The sequence below is a fragment of the Lepidochelys olivacea genome (assembly GCF_965140295.1).
Source record: "Lepidochelys olivacea isolate rLepOli2 genome assembly, chromosome: 1".
NCBI lineage: Eukaryota > Metazoa > Chordata > Testudines > Cheloniidae > Lepidochelys > Lepidochelys olivacea.
Window position 1 is genome coordinate 303849756 of NC_140411.1, and position 18598 is coordinate 303868353.

An 18598-nucleotide genomic window follows, 5' to 3' on the forward strand; every position below is an offset into this window, starting at 1 on the left:
TCCCCCTACCATGGCTGGATTCCAGGGCCCACAGCCAGACTTGCGGGCTCCCAAATTGGCTGGGGCTCCTGGACACAGGCTCTGTGGGACCGTGTGTTAATTTGCCACTGATCTAAAGTTATTTTTAACTAGAATATTAATTTAAATTATGTTAAATTCTACACAACCAACTACATCCCCAAATGGCATAGAAATGATAGATACTGCAGTGATGTGCGGTATAAGACCATATGTAGAATAGAATAGAATAGCCTGTGGATACCTTAATGGCAGAATAAACACAATAAGGATGTTTTCCTTGTCTGGTCCAGCAGATCTATGCCTTTTGTAATCTTTATCCATGATTAATATTCTATTTATATTTCACTTCCATTGGATAACTATTGTACATTCTATTAAGAACATCAAGATACATTTATAATTGCTCTATGAGATTCTTGTATGTGTGCAGTGTAGTTGAAGCCGTGTTGGTTGCAGGATATGAGACAAGATGATATAAAGTGAGGTAAAATCTTTTATTGGGCTAACTTCTGTTGGTGACAGAGACAAGCTTTTGAGTCGCACACATAGCTCTTCTTCAGATCTGGAAAAGGTACTCCCAGAGTCACAGCAAAATGCAAGGTGGAACAGTCACATGCATACATCTTTTTAGATGCCTCCACCCTCTCTCATTCACAATTGCGTGGATTGCCTTTCCTTCCATTCACGATCACATAACAGCTCTGTGGCAATCCCATAGCAGAATATTAGTAGTGTAATATTCAATGTCTTTTTAGCTGTCTTTAATGCGACATCGCAGCTGGAAATGAGGAGAGCCAGAGGAGCATCGTGTGACCAGCCAACTCGTCTCCACTACCCTCCAGTACATGTACTATGGTTAGGAACTGCTGGGTTGTGGGGCTAAATTAAGACACATAACACCATGCTACAAGCCATGGAAAGGGGGAAGGAGGAGCGTTCTGTTCACCTCATTCTCGGTGCTATTCTCCTCCCCTTTTGCCGCTTTTACAGATCCAGACTAACAGGGCTACCCCTCTGATACTCCGCTCCCCTTGGTACCCTAGCAGCACCAGAAGGCTCTGATCTGACTCAAGCGCCTGGGTGAGTCTCAGCCCGATTTTACCCTAACCTCTCCTCCCGGGCCTGCGCGCGCTCCGCTCAGCACCACCCACCCAACGGGTCAGACGGGGACACGCCTGTAAGGGGACTGCCGACGTGCGCTCCACGGCGTCCTACCATCGCCAGAGAGGCTGAGCCTACATTTCCCAGCATGCAATGGTGTCCTGGGATGCCCTTCCACACTACCAGTGCCGCCGCGGGAGACTGTCCTTACGAGCCTGAGGGAAGTGGTGACCTCTTCGGGGACTGCGCATCCCAACATGCAACGCGCCACCACGATCGGCATCTCTCGCGTATGAGTCACGAGTCCAGTAAACCAGAGCTGGTCATTGGTCATATCCGGTTGACGTCAGCAACACATCACTCTGCCCGCCCCCTTAGCCCGTTTGGCTATAAAAGCAGCGTTGGCGCCCTCTCTTCGCCTTTAGCTCCAGGTGTCTGAGAGGAGAAAGATGCATCGATTCTGCTCACGGGCCTTCACGGGGATTTCTACCGCCACCACCGCCTTGTCCTTCGCCTGCCTCCGCCAATCCCCTCCACTGCCTCGGTCCGGGAAGTCAGCCCCGCAGAGACGCTGTAGTAAAAAGCGCTCCTGCTCCTCCATCGGCTGATTGTCGCTGAGACCCGGGCGGGGGGGAACTGAGAGACCGAGACCCACAGAGGGGAGCTGCGCACCGCCGGTGGCCATGCCCAAGTCAAAGAAGCGAGGGAGCAATCACCAGCGCGGAGCAGGTAGGAGCAGCGAGGCATCCTGGGAGAGGAAGTTTTCTCCTGCCGCCTGTCCTAGTCTCGTCTGTTGGGCGCCGAGAACGCGAAACTACATTTCCCAAGATGCGCTGGTCCTCGAGGGCAGGGTGGGGGGCAGCCGGGCCTAGGCCAGCGGAGCCGCCCTGTCTGGCTGCGCGGCCGGGCTCTCCGGGCAGGGGGCACCTGCTGGTCCCCGTTCCCGGCGCCGCCTGAGCTAGCGGCCTTATCTCCGCGGGGTTGACAGGAGCCGGGGTTGGAAACCGCCACCTCACACGCCAGCCGACGCATGCGCAGCGCCTGCTGCTGAACTCGTGCGTCAGCCGCTTCTGCCCAGGGGTCGCGGGCGGCGAACGGCGTGTCCAGCGCGGCGCCGGCGGCAGGGCCCCGTGGCAGCTGGGCCGCCCCCTCGAGTGCGCTGGCGGCCGCTGAGCAGAGATTGGCGTGCCCGAGGTCAGCTGCGCGAAGCCAGCGAGCAACCCCCGGGCTGGCGTCACCGCTAATGGCCTGGCCCAGTCTCGGGGCTGGCCAGCTGCCTCCGCCTGCCACCGGGGGTCGCCGCCCTGCGGCTGGAGTGTTGCACGTGACCTGTCGCCCGGGCTGGGGGCGCTCGAGAAAATGTTCAGTGGGTTCCTGGGGCCCTTTATGTGCCGATCTGTCACCCTGAATTAAGTGACGGTGCCTGGGAGTTCTTGTTGCTAGGCTTCAGTTTCACCCTGGGAATGAAAGCTCAGAGTTCGGCCCCTCAAAAGCCCAAGGAGACTGGTAAGGGCCTTGTTATGCCCGCTAGGCAATGAGCGCTCCAGAATTGTCTGTTAGCTGGTGGGCAGAGGAGGCATTCGTGATTGGTGAGGGACTTGATTATTGGGAATTGTGAACTAGCTGTGATTGTGGAGCTATGAATTGTTTAAAAACTTCCAGAAGGTGGACAGTGTATTTGATTTTTTCTGAAGTTGGGGTCTCATCATAATTTTCACTAGATCGGTGGTTCTCAGTCTTCACCATGCTGAGACTGTGTAGGAATATGGGAGTGACAAGGTGGCCGTGCTCCGAATACTTGTTTGTAACCGTCTTGGGGTGCATGACCTGCCATCTTGAGAATCCATGCACTAGATTAGGGGTCCCCAATGCTGTGCCTACGGACACTCTGGTGCCCAGCAGGGTATTTTTGTGCACCCGCAGGATACCCCACCACTGAAATGCTGCCAAGAAGCATTGCTGTTTCTCTGTGGCATTTCGGCTGCGGTGCTTGGTGGTGGTGGGGTGTCTGGCAGAAAGGTTGGGGACCACTGTACTAGATGGTAGTTTCTCACTATGAGTGTATGTCTCCACCTAACTGCTGTAGCTACTCTAGTGCTTCAGTTTAGACACCTATGCTGGTAGAAGGAAGGGGTTCTCCTGTTGGCATAGGTAATTCACTTTCCCAAGAAGTGGCACCTGGGTTGATGGAAGAATTCTTCTGTTGACCTGTCTACATTGGGGATTAGGCCAGCATCACTAAGTGTCTATGGGACATGATGTAGCTATGGCAATATAAGTTCACAATGTAGATCACTGGGACAACTTGGACACAGCTGATTTATGTGTAATGACTACCAAATACTAGTATGTGAATTTCACTCAATGTGCCTAAAGTTCAAGTATATGGTAAGAACAGTGGAAATGAAGTGCTGCCTAAAGTAAATTTTTAAAATATTTTCTCAGGCTTTGGTAGTCAGATTAAAAAAAGTTTATCTCAAATTGCAGTCAGAATCAACTGTATCACTAAAGTAAACTTTCTCTGTGAAATTGAAAGAACATACATTGAGTTTAGAGCATCCTGCAAATGAAACACTTAAGTTGTCAGAGAAACTTAGTCCCAGTAATTTAAATAAAAAGAAAAGGAGTACTTGTGGCACCTTAGAGACTAACAAATTTGAGTATCTCTTCCACTGCTTCCAGCAGTACTTCAGCATCAGATTAATTAAGGAATAATTGCTGTTACCTTTTGCACCTACAAATGGCAAAGATCATCAGTCTGATTATACCATAAAAAGAGACAGGGTAAAGATGGACATTTGAGGAAAGTTGCAATTTTTATGCTAACATTACCTTCATTAAAAAGAAAAGGAGTACTTGTGGCACCTTAGAGACTAACCAATTTATTTATCAAATAAATAAGCCCAATAGGCTGTTACTCTATTACCTTCATTATTGCACACAGTGAGTAATTTAAGGAAATGGCTAATCATTATTTAGTAACTTCTTGATTGGAGGAAATATGGCTTGAGCGGCTCATAAAATTGGAATTGAACAAGAACAAAATGGGGCAGGGGGGAGACATAACTATAGAAACTGTTATTGACATCAAATGTGAAGGTTTTGGTTGAACCAAGACAAAAGGAAGCTTAAATGGGGCTCAGATGAAATCCTGAATTCTGTCGTCCTCTGGTAACATTAAGACTGAATGTTACTTAGATAGCACTACTGCAATACAAAAAAAGAGAATCCTGCAAGAAAAGTAATGGGTTGTACAGCCAGCTCAGCATCAGTCATATTTGTATTTAGTGGACTTAACTGGGTTTGGCTGAAATCTTGTCGTATGCTAGGTGCTGAAGAAAGAAACTGCAATGAACTACATAATGAGTTGCATTTTGTGTCCTAAGATCTCTTGGGTATTTTTACTGCCTTTTTTTTTTTTTTCAAGGAAAAAGTCGGGGGTTGATTTTAGGAAAATCGCAACAGCCTTATCCACCATGAATGCAACCTCCCTTTGCATGTGTTGGCATGACAGCACTCTCTGCCTATACCAAAAACATATTTCTAGTTGGCTTATGGCTTGGTGGTGGTGTTTACATGTTCCATAAGCAGCAGATAATGGGTTCTTGGTGCACTGTATTTCCAGTGGTATCCAGGCCACTCTGTCAAATTCATCTCCAGCATTTTCCCAATTCTTTGTTGAATGGGGTACATTTTGCCATTGCATTAGTGCATTTGGTGGTGCTCTGTCTCTGTATGTAAAGGACTACTGTGTATGTTTGAACATGTATAAAATATTCCCAGGCAAAACTTTTAAAGGCTGTAGGGTTGTTTCAGGGCTTCATCCAAAATGTTCATAATTTCATAGTCTAAGGGCAAAAGGGACCCTTAGATCATCTAGTTTGATCTCCTGTATATCACAAGCCCTAAACTTAATCGAGTTACCCATGTATTGAGCCCAATAACTTTAGTTAAAGCATATTTTCCAAAATGGCATCCTTCACTGATTTCAAGATATCCAGAGATGCAGAATCCACCAGTTCCCTTAGTAGTTTGCTCAGTGGTTAATTCACTGTTTAAAAAAAACTAATTGTATCTTATTAAATTTTGATTAAAATAGATTAAAAAATTAAAACCAATGAAATTCCACTATCTTTGATTGTGGGTGTTATATCTGTGTGAGCGGAATACATTTTCTAAATGTAGACATGTGCTGTTTGAAAGCCCAATCGAATACAATAGCTAGACACAGCCTTGACAGAAGGTGTTGCTCCTCCATAATTCTAAATTCCAGCAGTACACTGAATATTCTATATCATATCTTTTCATTATTCTTGGTACAAATCCATGTATAAGTAGTTTTTAAGCCTAGGAAAGTATTCTCTGAACACTCTTTTATATCTTGGACCCCTAAGTAGGGCCAGGAAGAGATGGAAGCTGGGGTCTGTAGGGAGAAAAAACAACCTTTGACATGGGAGTCCCTTATTTCTCCCTACTTTTTGCATGGGGTCAGGGAGAACGGGGTGGGACAGCAATATGTGGAGCTGCAGTGTTTTCCAAATATGGAAGTAGTCACTAAGTGTTTTTGTTTTTTTTTTTTAAGGTGGTCAGCATAGAAATGTGCAGCCTTTCAGTGATGAGGATGCATCCATTGAGACTATGAGCCACTGCAGTGGCTTCAGTGATCCTGCTAGCTTCACTGAAGAAGGTATATTTTAGATTTTGATCTATGCATCTTCTGAAAGAATTTCTTCACAAACAAAATTGATATTTTGACATGTGTCTTATCTAATCTTCAGTCACAAATAGTGCAATAATCATTCAAATAACCAAAAATTTGGGGTTCTCAGGGCATTATTGACCCCCCCATTTTTATAGATACTTTGAGGTACCCATTAATGTATTTACAGATAAATGTACAATATGTTTCATAAGATTTTTAAAGCTCCTGTGGTTTCTTTATTCTGTGACCATACTATGCTAATTTCTAAAACAAAGTTTAGATTTAATCGGAAATTGATAAAGCCTTTATTCACATGTAACTTTCACCACCTGTCTCAGGAACAATAAGAGGACCTAAGACATCAGCCCCCCTGCATTCATGACAACTGCTTCATTCTGAAATCTACATGTACAAACAACTCAGAATAAATTGGCTACTAAAACCAAATACTTTTCGATAGTGTCAGTCGGATATAACCAGGTCCCACTCCTGGGTGTCATTCTTCTGTTGTAGTATCCCACGCTTGTTGCTAAGGTCTTGTTACCTGAAAAAAGGTGGATGATATGATATTTAAATACAGTAGTCACTTCTCATACTATGTTTCTAGTGATCTAAACGTGAACGTTGTAATGTGCATTAGGATTAAATTATCTTGTATACATTAGGACCTGAAGTCGATGAAGAAGCAACTCAAGAAGACTTCGAGTACAAGTTAAAGGGATTCATTGATCTTACATTGGACAAGAGGTATAGGGTATTTGGAAACAATGCTCTTAAGCATCATTAATCTTCACTTGACTTCTCTAATACAAATTAGTGATGTGTTGCTGCCCCATAGAAACTTAACCTATCTTTATTTCTGTTGCATACTAACTAAAATCACAATTTAGCAATCCACATTGGGTGCTTGATTTTCCTCGCCTATGAATCAGGAATAGCTATCCTGGAGTCAGTGGTGGTTGATGTAAACTAGAGAAGTAGGCCTGGCTTTTTTTACTAATACAAATTTAAAATGCTTGTGTATTGTCAGATTAGGTGCTCTGTTCAAGTAAATTGGTCTTGCAAAATTGTTTGCCTCAGAAAAGCAACTTAAATTAATTGCACACAATGTCAACACGATAAAGGATGGGTGACTAGAGTTTGTTTCTGGGCTGGTAAGCTACCATGAGTTTTGCAGTGCTGGATTAAGCATATGCCACAGCCTTCAACCAAAGTTTTTATGCCTCTGCATCCTAGGTGAGGAAGGAGGTGAAGGAAAATAAACCAAGTTGTAATTGAGGAGTTGGTCTGCCCAGAAGATTTGTTCAAATCTGTACTAAATGTTTCTACTTAATTCAAAGGTCTTCCGTAGATTTTGACAGCGCCCTGTAGATGTGTAATGTAGACTGCTATAAAAGTGTACTAAAGCAAAGCCTTCAGCTTTAGCTTACATGAAAACTTTTGTATTAATCTGTATTTTTCCTCCAACAGTGCAAAGACAAGACAAGCAGCTCTTGAAGGTCTTAAAAATGCTCTGACTTCTAAAATACTATATGAATTTATCCTGGAAAGGAGAATGACTTTAACTGATAGCATTGAACGCTGCATAAAGAAAGGTAATAAATGCTTGTACACTACTGGAAGGTAACAGAACTATAGGATAGGGACAGATTTGTCATACCACTGTAGTGTTAACTGATGTGATGAGACTTCTTAGTATTTTACAGAAAATTTTAGTAGATCACATACATTTGTTAGCTAAGCTTCTCTTGTCCTAAGTGAGATGTGAGCATGTATTGCTCTTTGATCATTGGGCTACAAAATTATCTTGACTTTTGCTTCCTTCCTTTTAGCTGGAATTAATGACAACCTAGTACCATTTCCAGTGCTGTTTTCTTCATTTGGGTTTTGTTTAAGATGCAGCATGCTTCATTGCTGGATCTCACTTTGAGCCCCTAAGTGAATGTGTGATTCAGTGCAGGATAAAATCCACAGGTGATCGATCACTCAATTTCCTTAATCTGTAGGTAAGAGTGATGAACAGTCCGCGGCGGCAAGGCTGGCATGTCTTCTCTGTGTGCAGTTGGGGTCGGGAATTGAAAGTGAAGAAATCCTTAAAACCCTTGGACCAGTTCTCAAGAAGATAATCTGTGATGGAACAGCTAGTATCCAGGCTAGACAGGCTGTAAGTATAAAATGTACTGGGCTATAGAAGAGAGGTAGTACAACTTTTTAAAGCTATTGGTACTTTGCTCTTTCCTTGCTTCCAAAATACAGATTACTTCATTAGTGTGTTAATTCAAGCCTATAATTTAATTCCTGCCCTAATGTACACAGGTGTTGGGCTGCCAGAAGCTTTCGGTGATGGCATGAGATTTGAAAATTGGTGTTCTACTAATTGGCTTGAAAGAGGTGCATGTTGATGTTCACTTAACCTGAAACTTCATGTTCTGCGTGTACCATTCTTTTCAGTACCAAAGCATTTTTTGTCCGCCATAGAGAGCTATGTTCTGTGGAAACTGGGGCATCATGTAAAGTATCTTGGTTCCTTTGTGCTTTTTTCCATCCCAAAACTCTGGTTACATCTTATGATGTGACTAGGCATTGGTCAGTCAGTTTTTCCTTCAGCTTGGACTGTTAATAGCTCTGTCCTGGGACTACATGATCAATATATGACTTGTATTGCCTGTCTTCTGGGATTATTTTAAATGTTTCCCAAAACAATATACTGAGTCCACAAATATTTATGCAAGTTGTAAAACTTGTGGGATAAGCATAATTAAACCTAGCAGGAAAGTGTGTAAAGCTGCATGCCTTCCTCAAGTCAAGGTCCCTTTTTGGAGGGATGGTAGCCTCAAAGCCAAGTTCAGAGAATCCACCTGTGCCTCAGTTCCTGCACCTACCAAACTATTAACTAAAAGCTCCTTCAAAGTAGTAGCCATTGCTGCTAATGATACTGGGTTTTTCTGTAACTTTAGTGTCTTGAGGTGTTTTTGAGCTAGTACCATTTAACTCTTGCATTCAGTCTTGTACAACTGGTTTGCCTGTTTTGTTGTCCTCAAGTAGTGTCAAAACAGAGGTTTCTAGCTTGACTACAGTTGCATTAAAGCACAACTGAAACACTGCTTTAAAAGTAAAGCAGACCTGGTGTTTAATACAGGGGTTTAGGAGGAGCTTGAATTGCTTTTTGGGTGTTAGAAAATGGTACCCACGAGAAACTGGAAAAGTGTACCACATTGAGCTGGTGAGACTACATGTAGAGTAGACCCTTAAAATGCCACTAATCAGAATTCTGGAAAATCCTTCCCACAGCAGTGTGTAGACACCAGCCATCCCTTTTATTTCATTGTGAAACTTGTAGTTCATAGCAGTAAGCTTTTACTACCTCTTCTAATTTAGCTAATCAGGTGAAAGGCAGGCTATATACAGTTTTTGTAACAGCTCAGTCTGGCAACATATCTCTTTGTTCAGAGGTACATATATCAGAAGTGAAAATACTTATGCAGAGCAGCATGTTGTAAAGTGGACCAGATATAGCAATGAAGTAAAAAAGCAAAAAATAGGAGGGAACAGTTCAGTCTGAGTTAATTCTGTTTAAGGAATGGTTCCATGGGCACTCAGTGTAGAACTTAAATACTTATTTATACAATAATGGAGTATATTGGAGTAATGAAGACCAAAGTTTAAAATTTGGGAATCTTGTCAGGTCTGGTAGAATCAATATAAACTATGAAATACTGACTTGCTTTATTTCTTTTCCATTTCTAGTGTGCAACCTGCTTGGGAGTTTGCTGTTTCATAGTCACTGATGATATTACTGTAAGGATAAACACTTAACCCTTTATATCAAGTTTTACACAAATTTTAATGATTGAATTTAGCCACTTACACTACTTTTTCTTTTAAACCAGGAACTGTATTCAACTATGGAGTGTCTGGAAAACATATTCACAAAATCCTATCAGAGAGAGAGAGACACTAATGGCATCTCTAGCACCCACAACACAGTGCTTCACATCAGTGCACTTTTAGCATGGACTCTGTTGCTGACCATCTGTCCAGTGAGCGAAGTGAAGAAAAAACTTGAAATGTATGTTCCTTTCCTGGAAGGCAGCTTTTACAATGATCTGTTACTTTGCCTTAATGTTGCTTTATTGTAAAAATCACTCTTTACAGATTAATAAAATGTGGCTCTTTTTTTCTAGGCACTTACACAAACTTCCAAACTTGTTATCTTGTGATGATGTCAACATGAGAATTGCTGCTGGAGAAACACTAGCTCTTCTGTTTGAACTGGCACGAGAAATGGAAGCTGTAAGTATAATGGATTTAGCTGTGACAGGTTTCTTGCTTTGAGATTGTTACAAACTAAACACTGTGGTATGTAATGCTCTTTCACATAGGATCCCTGATTTCAAAGGACCACCTCTTACAGTCTAGTTGTATCCATGTGCACATTCTGGGTGGGAAAGTTGCATATAAACACTCCACAACTTAAGATAATGAAGAAAAAGTATCTAAACAGTAGAATGAAATTTAGGTAGATACATTAGAACTACTCCAATTAAAACAAGCTTACTTGTGCTAGCCCTCCTATTATCTCCCTGTGATAACTCCAGGGCTGCTGGAATGCTAGAGTTGACAAAATCTGATACTAACATCTAAATAACTTCTTTTTTTAAAGAACTGCAAAGAAAATAAATGTAGATTGGCATCTTGTACCCCAACAAACCATGGTAAGGGGGGCATTCGGTACAGACCCTTACCCTTTTCAGCTTGTCCAAATCTGCCGGTTCCAAGGACTCCCAGAAAGCATCACTGTGTGCTGTCACAGTTGCAATGCACTCTTGAGTTTAGACAGTATCTTTAGTAGGGGGTTTTCTATTTCCTTATGTTGCCTCAAAGGGGGGGTACCCAATGATGAAGAGGTTAGTAAAACATTATGGGACTTGCCTGATTCTTTTGAACAATTTCTTGGCATCTGAAAGTAGATTGGGTGATTTGCATTTTGCCAGTTGCAATTTTGGAGGAAGACTTCTAAGGAGTTACTTTTATTTATGTTGTGCTACTGAGGTTGTGATAGGTATATTTTCCTTGTGGTTCACCTTTGCACCAGATCGTTAGAAATTTAAATAACTTTTAATTTTGCTTTACAACACAGACTTAATCTATTTTGTTACCCTTCAGTAATGTGCCTTATTAACTTCTTAACTGTTTTTTTGACAGCACTGAAGAAATTAGTCTTCAACTATCCATGGGCACAGCTTGGGAGGGCTGCCAGAAGTGCTCCTGGCAAAGCACATCAGCCTTGACCAAGCTAGAACATGGTCTGAGAGGGAAGGGTAACTGTGAATGAGGCAGGATACCAAGCACAGTAACTTCACATAGTATCTAAATTGTGCTGCTTTTTGTAGTGCTTCTAAATACAGGAGACTGCAAGATTCTAGCTATGGAAGCCTACTTTGAAAGGGCTTGACAGTGACAGTGAAGTTTAGGCCTGGCAAGATGAGTCCAGAGCTTGAACTCTTTTCATCACTTGGACTGTGACTGAAATTTTCATTTGAATGTACTTGGTTTTGATTAAATATAAATCTGCATTCTTTAAAATCTTAAAACACTTCATTTAAGAAAATCACATCAGTTCATATGTAAGTTACCCAGTTCAGTGGCTTGTATAATAAGCAGAATTTATGACAAAAGGATTATCCCAATGGCCTTGTAACACGCCTGATGCTAATCTTATCTCATTCATGCAAGAATACATGCAGTATTCACTTTTAAGTTTACCAACTTAATCTCAGGATCAGATGAGACTAAGTATATTTGTGTGGTATGGTATATGGGGCAGACTGGGAGGACTGAGGTAAAAATGTGATTTAAAAATTGCAATGACAAAGGAAATAAACACACAGAAGACAGCTATTAAATATAGTAGTGCCTAGGAGACTCAGTTAAGGTGCAGGGTTCTATTTTTTTAGGCACAGGTCAAAAATTAACAGATGGTTCATGCCACAAATAGCATGCTATCAAAGTAAAACACTACCATTTGAAAGAGTAATGTAAATAATGTGGAATCTGTAAAAGGACAAAAGAGTTGATGTGCTTGTAATCGGTTAGGAATTAATCTGACCTCCAAAAACTGTTCAGATTTATTCTTTAAAAATATTAGAAGTCCCCCTTGTAAGCTCCAGGCTCCCTTTCCAAAACTTAAATTAATAGTAATAAATGGCATTAAACATCTTAAGGCAACTGTCAATATCTCTGAAATCCACCCCAAAACTTAATTATCCTATGCCAATAAACATTTCATTGACTTCAAGTGTTAGAGAACGTAATGCTACAGCATGTTCAGAGGGTTAACAAATCTAGGCACTAGCTAGCAGGCTAAGTGGGGAGTTTGTTCCATAATCCAAGGGCCTTACAAGAGACCTTGTTGGCAGCTTCTTTCATATTGAGGGAGCTCCACACTGAATGCTTCAGCTAATAACTGTACCAGCAGGTGCACACAGGTCATGCTTGGGTAACCTGGATCCTGATTACTTAATCATTCAAGTACAGTTAATACATTTATTTTACATTATAAACGCCTCATGTGATCCAAGTGACAGACAATACCATGGGAAAAGTTGATGTATTACCACTTAGAGAAAATGGGTGTAAAGACCAGAAATTGAAATATCTCCTTTTGTCTGACTAGGATTTCTTTTATGAAGACATGGAACTTTTGACACAGAAACTAAAGGCCCTGGCTACAGATGGAAACAAGCACCGTGCCAAAGTAGACAAAAGAAAGCAGCGATCTGTCTTTAGAGACATCTTGCGAGCAGTAGAGGTACTCTTGATTGCTTTGAAAATACTGATCTGTAAAGCAAAAAGTGGCACACAATTTATAAAACAGTTGTATGAACACTGGACCATTGGAAAAACTCTTACAATTTTAGATGAATTTTGAACATAAGCTCCACATAACTTAAATTTTGAGTTTCTTAACTCATTAAGAATTAAGGCAGGATTAATGTTAACTACATCTTTCAAAGGTTCATGCTTAGTAATCTAAAAATGATTCAACGGTCAACTGAAAAACCTCATTTTAGATTGGAAATACAAACCTGACTTCCATATTGGATATATGGTTTTCTATAAAATGGATAAAATATTGCAATATAAATGTTAAGTGCCCCTTTATTCAATGTACTGAGTTTTCTGCTGAAAGACTTGTCCTTTACAGCCAAACTCTGAATTATGGAATTCTAAAATCTGTCAGTTCATTAGCGGAATTAGTGCCTTGCAGTGTAAGCAAGAAACAGCTTGCATTATTCAGCTGTTGTGTGGATTCAGTTTATAATTGCTCCACTCGAAGGGCTTAAAGAATTACGTCCCTTAAAGCATATCTCTGTGCTTAGGTTAACATTGCTGTAGAGAACCGTACAGAATACAGTAACTTCTCATTGAACAGTTTTTCGTTGTTAAGTTGCTGATTAATTAGAGAACATGCTCTAAAGTTGCATGATGCTCCCTTATGTTGTTTGGCAGCTGCCTGCTTTGTCCACTGCCTGCAGAAAGAGCAGCCCGTTGGAGCTAGCTGGTGGGGGTTGGAACCAGGGTGGACTGGCAGCCCCCTATCAGCTCCCCTAAGTTGCCTGTGCGGCAGCCACCCAGCAGGCTACCAGTTGCTGGGTAGTTCAGGTGTCCCTTCCCCCCACTGCCCTGTACTGCTCCTGTCCTCTGTCTTGGAGCTGCTCCCAGGAGTCCCCTGCTTGCTATGCAGGGGGAGGGAAAGGGAAGCTAATGTCAGGGTGTCCCCCTCTGCTTCCACTCCTTTACCCCATCTCCACAGAGCAGGGTGGGGATACGACAGGGCTCTGGACGGAGGGAGCTTGCTGGCAGCACCTGCTGTCTCAACTTGCTGATCTCCTTAAAAAGCCAGTGTACTTAAAGGGACAATGTGTATGTGTCTCTCTCTCACACACGGGGTGTGTGTGTGTGTCTGTCTCTCTCTGCCATGCTGTCTCCTATCCCTCCATCATGATGCCTTGTAGAGTGTGAGGCTACATTAACAACATGTTAACCCTTGGGGGCTCAATTGAGTGCTAGTTCATCATTTAGCAGTAAGGCATTCCCTGGGAAATATCCCACCCTCTGACTCCACCACCTCAACCAAGCTTCACAATCATCATTGCTGTGTACGGTATTAAATTTTATATATATTGTGTCTGGCAAATAAAATTTCCTTGAAACCTAACCCCCCCCCCTTTTTACGTAATTCTTATGGGTAAATTAGATTCACTTAACATAGTTGTGCTTAAAATAGCGTTTTTCAGGAACATAACTACAATGTTAAGTGAGGAGCTACTGTACCATTGCTAAAAGCTCTGGACAGTAATTTTCAGCTCTTCACCAGAAAAGTGTTCACAAGTCACTAAGCCAGATAAATAAGCTTACATTTCGTAATGAAAGGGTGTTGGTAGGTTAGATGACACTTGAATCTTTAACTGTGTAAAATCGGGCCAATACCAGCTAAATGAAATAATTGTACTTTCAAACAATCAAAAGTTCTCAGCAGTGAACATTGGTCTGAGAAAGAAACTAACTACTGATAGGGTGGGATGCTTAGACTTATACTGTCAGGAGTAATTACATTACCAGTTACATAAATACAGAAGAAGGTGACTTAGTCACTAACAGCCCCAAAAATGAATTAGAGAACATTCTTTACTTAAGGTCTTATATTGGCACCCATAGTTGCATTATCTGAAATGTATACCCATAAGTATGGTTTGCATCAAAACACAGCATTTTAAAGGGGGTTATAAAATTTCCTTTTCAACAGTGTTAAGACCTTGTCTGGATCTTGAAAGATCCACCGAGACCTGACTGATTTACAGATGTGAATCAAATTCCCCTGGACAAAGCCCATACCAAGTGAACATTTCTTTTGATATTCTACTTCTGTATTCATACTTACATCATTGTACCTCCCAATGTTACCTGTAGCAGCATAAATACTCTTAAGGTTCAGTCCTGAATCAACCTGTGTCCAGTAAAATCTGCAATTGTATTATACATGCGTAGTAGGTTACTTTACAGAATAACGGGTTTCAGAGTAGCAGCTGTGTTAGTCTGTATTTGCAAAAAGAAAAGGAGTACTCGTGGCACTTTAGAGACTAACAAATTTATTTGAGCATAAGCTTTCGTGAGCTACAGCTCACTACATGATTCTTGTCCTTATTACATAGGATCACTCGGTGAAAGGAAAACTACACTAGTTCTTAACATGCGTAAGCTTTCTATATAACCTTTTTGTCTGCTTAGGACTTTTTCTAAATCGGGGTTTTGGTAATGTAGTCTCCATGTTTTGTCTTTGGTTTTTGGACAGGAGCGTGACTTCCCTACAGAGACTGTCAAATTTGGACCTGAGCGCATGTATATTGACTGCTGGGTTAAGAAACAAACATACGATACCTTCAAGGAGCTTCTGGGATCAGGGATGCAATATCATTTGCAGGTGAGCTGTTATTTCACACTGTTTCCTGTCTGGCCACTTGAATAATTATTGCCTATTTGAAATTTTCCTGTTTTCTATTGGAATTAGCCAATGATTTGTTAAAGTTGTTTCCCAATAGAAGTATTTAAGAATAAAGCAACATGTCTTGAATTATAGCTGTGGTAAACTGGTTCTAAAGTAACTTTCTATTTTAATTCAAATTTTGTAAAGAGAAAACTAAGGGTTATTTTACACTGGACCAGTGTAATCATAAATAGCCAGCTGAAAATTCCCCTTGCAGAAGGGAAATCACTTCTGGTGTGGCTTACACCAGCCCACCCCAGTGTGGGTAATATGGCAGTGTAGCAACTTTGATGCTGAGGTCAGGGCATTGCAGAACCAGGATGCTGTAACTGCCTCTGACAACTCCTGTGCTGAGCATTGATTTGTCTGATGCAAGCAAGAATTGAGCCCTGATTACTTACAATAAAATGATGGTAGGGGACCGTATTCAACAAGTGTAAATTACTTGTATGGACTCATGTAATTTAAATCTCAAGATTAAAGCTGCTACAATATTCCATATAGAACCTTGATTACTGATGTGTTAATTTGTTTACTCAGTCCAATGAGTTTCTTCGGAATGTGTTTGAACTTGGACCACCAGTAATGCTTGATGCTGCAACTCTTAAAACAATGAAGATATCACGTTTTGAAAGGGTATGTTATCACACCTTTAACTGTATCACTTGCTCTTACCGTGTTATCCTATTCCCTTTGAGAATTAAATAACATTTGAAACCTGAACAGTTGAACAGCTGCCATTTTAGAGTCAACCTGCTACAAATGTTTGGTTTAATGAAAAATGGCTGGTCTGGGGTGCTTCACAAACACATTCTGTCCTGGATCAAGTTTTAGGTTCACCCTGGTGACTGAAGAGCTAGTAATGAGAACTGTATAGACTTTTGAACACCCTTTTGCGTGGGGGTACAGCACTTGTTTCTGTCTCTAGATGGTCCTGAGATGTTACACTGGAGCATGACAACTGAAGCCTGTGGAAAAGCTGCTTACCTCAGACATTAGTTATTTAACTCTCTTCCTGTAAAGCTTGTATAGTGGGATTCATGGCAACTAGGAGACTTAGCTGTTCATGAGGAGATATATGAGAAATGGTCCTGACAAAATCTTCAAAACTTCTGTAAAATGACATCCAGAATGCATGATGTGGTGTGGAGTATAGGATTCGTGCTGTATGGCTTTAGGGTGATTGGGTAATCCTTGTTTTGGCACTCTCCAACAGTGTGACCATCCTATATTTATGCGTACAAAACTTAGACTGTACCATTTTAGGTATCCAAAACTCTCCTACAACGGATTAGGATCCACACCAATTGGATGTATAGTATAACCTTTCAGAGGCAGGAGGAGGGTTTTCTTGCCAGTTAATACTAGAATATTAAGAATAGATGTTTTCTAGCCATAGTCAGATTACTCACATTTATTTAGAACACAGTGTTATGGAGCAATGTTTTCAAACACCCAGCCTGTGGGTCAGATCAGTCAAACTTCACGTATTTGTGGTTTGCATGATATTCAGAAGTCATCTAAAATACTTCCTAGCTTTGTGGGTTCTGAAGATCACTTTCCCAATATATACAGTGTAAAACTGATGCAGAGTTTTCCTGAATTTGAATACTAAAACTAACTTGGTAGGGGAATTAACTCTAACTTTAACTTTAAAGCTTAAATGACTGACATTGGGAGAAGTTGCTGTACACCGAGGACAGTATGTAGTCTTAAATCATTCCTTGACCTGTGGACCATAGTTAAATTGAATTTTGTCCTTTTCACAGAATGAGTGACACCTGTTTGGGAGCCTTGAAGAAATAGTCAGATCTGTTAAATGCTAGAATCCAGACAAGGAGTAAAACTTCAAAACCACCAAGTCACTTCCAGTAAAATTTAGGAACTTAAGGTCCTCTCATTTAGACTCCTGAATGTCATCTTTTCTATTTTGAAAAAATTTAGATCTTATTTCCATATGGTGACACACATGCTTATCTAGTGGTCGTTCTCATTTAATCCGTTTATTAGGTCATTATGTGCTAAAATCTTGGAACCTATGACCGACCTTTGACATAAAATTTGTATTCATTTTGTATCACAATTCTGACACCATCTAATGACATTTAAATCAATTTAAAATCCTTTACATCCTAATTATTTAAAGAACTTAAACTAGTTTAGGCGTAGATATTTCAAACATCTGACTAAAGCTTCTCTTTCACTTTGTAGCACTTGTACAACTCTGCAGCATTCAAGGCTCGAACAAAGGCTAGAAGCAAATGTCGTGACAAAAGAACAGATGTGGGTGAATTTTTCTAGATCTTCCATGTGGGTTCCAATGTTGAAGACTTACGTAATTTCATAATTTTTTATAAATGTAATTGTTGTAACCTTGAAATTTGAGATTTAATTTATATAGCCACATAGCTTACACTTCATTGCACAGGGATAATATCTAATGTATAGTATCTGTAAATGTTATGCATGTTATAATTGCTTTAGGTGTGTGTGTACTGTATGTATATAGGATCAGTTGATCTAAAATTGGGTGGAAATGTAACTTGTAACACTTATGCTGGATCAAAATCACTCATAAATTTGGTAAATATAGCAACAATTCAGTTGTTAAATGGCTCTGAAGGCTATATGTATTAAACTGCCAAAATTGTCTGACCCAGCTCATCTTGGATTGGTGTTAATACAGCAATGAAATTACATAGAAGAGCAAGTCGTCTTGATAAGAAGAGCAGAGTACAAGAACAAACATGCCTCTGGAACAGCTGCTATTTCTTCAATTATACCCTGTAATTTTAACTTATTTTAAACTGGCTGCTGAACTGACAAATGGCAGAAGATATAACCTTACTATATTATACCAGTGCCATGAAGTCCTGCTGTTGGCACTTAATATGGAGTAGTAAATAGTACAAACATACTTGACTACATTTAACTTTAAAAGTGGTGACACATTTTACATATTTACTTGTATAAGACTGTTCCATCTTCGGAATAAAAATCTTTCTCACTGAAGTCTTTTAAAATGTGGTTGTTATACACCTTGTCTAAATAGTAAACGAGATCAGATAACTGCACACTTAGTTTGTTTTTCATTTTATCGCTAGAAATGATATAGTAGCTATAAAATATATTGAAAAAGTGTGCTTCACACAAAACTAGCATTGGCATGACCTGGCTTCAGGATGAGTGCTCAAACTTAGTCTGAAAGCTCAGTCATGACTCTGTCC

General features: G+C 40.8%; 1 protein-coding gene across 2 annotated transcripts; it reads left to right on the forward strand.

Moving 5' to 3' along the window:
- Positions 1-541: 541 nt before the first annotated feature.
- IFRD1 (interferon related developmental regulator 1) lies at positions 542-18383 on the forward strand. 2 transcript variants are annotated; one of them, XM_084624382.1, is made up of 12 exons: positions 542-1851; positions 5705-5809; positions 6490-6571; positions 7295-7419; positions 7831-7988; positions 9572-9622; positions 9715-9893; positions 10009-10117; positions 12501-12635; positions 15180-15308; positions 15912-16007; positions 17583-18383. In XM_084624382.1, the coding sequence occupies exons 1-12, from the start codon at positions 1806-1808 to the stop codon at positions 17670-17672; spliced, it is 1305 nt and encodes a 434-aa protein (XP_084480508.1). In that variant the 5' UTR covers positions 542-1805; the 3' UTR covers positions 17673-18383. The 2 variants fall into 2 exon arrangements, with proteins under 2 accessions (XP_084480508.1, XP_084480509.1); XM_084624383.1 differs by lacking the exon at positions 542-1851 and adding an exon at positions 2191-2628.
- Positions 18384-18598: the final 215 nt, after the last annotated feature.

Coding starts and splice junctions, on each gene's coding strand:
- IFRD1 (XM_084624382.1), top strand. CDS start 1,806: ATGCCCAAGTCAAAGAAGCGAGGGAGCAATCACCAGCGCGGAGCAG. Junction 7,420..7,830: donor TGAACGCTGCATAAAGAAAG/GTAATAAATGCT, acceptor CTTAATCTGTAG/GTAAGAGTGATGAACAGTCC. Junction 7,989..9,571: donor GTATCCAGGCTAGACAGGCT/GTAAGTATAAAA, acceptor TTCCATTTCTAG/TGTGCAACCTGCTTGGGAGT.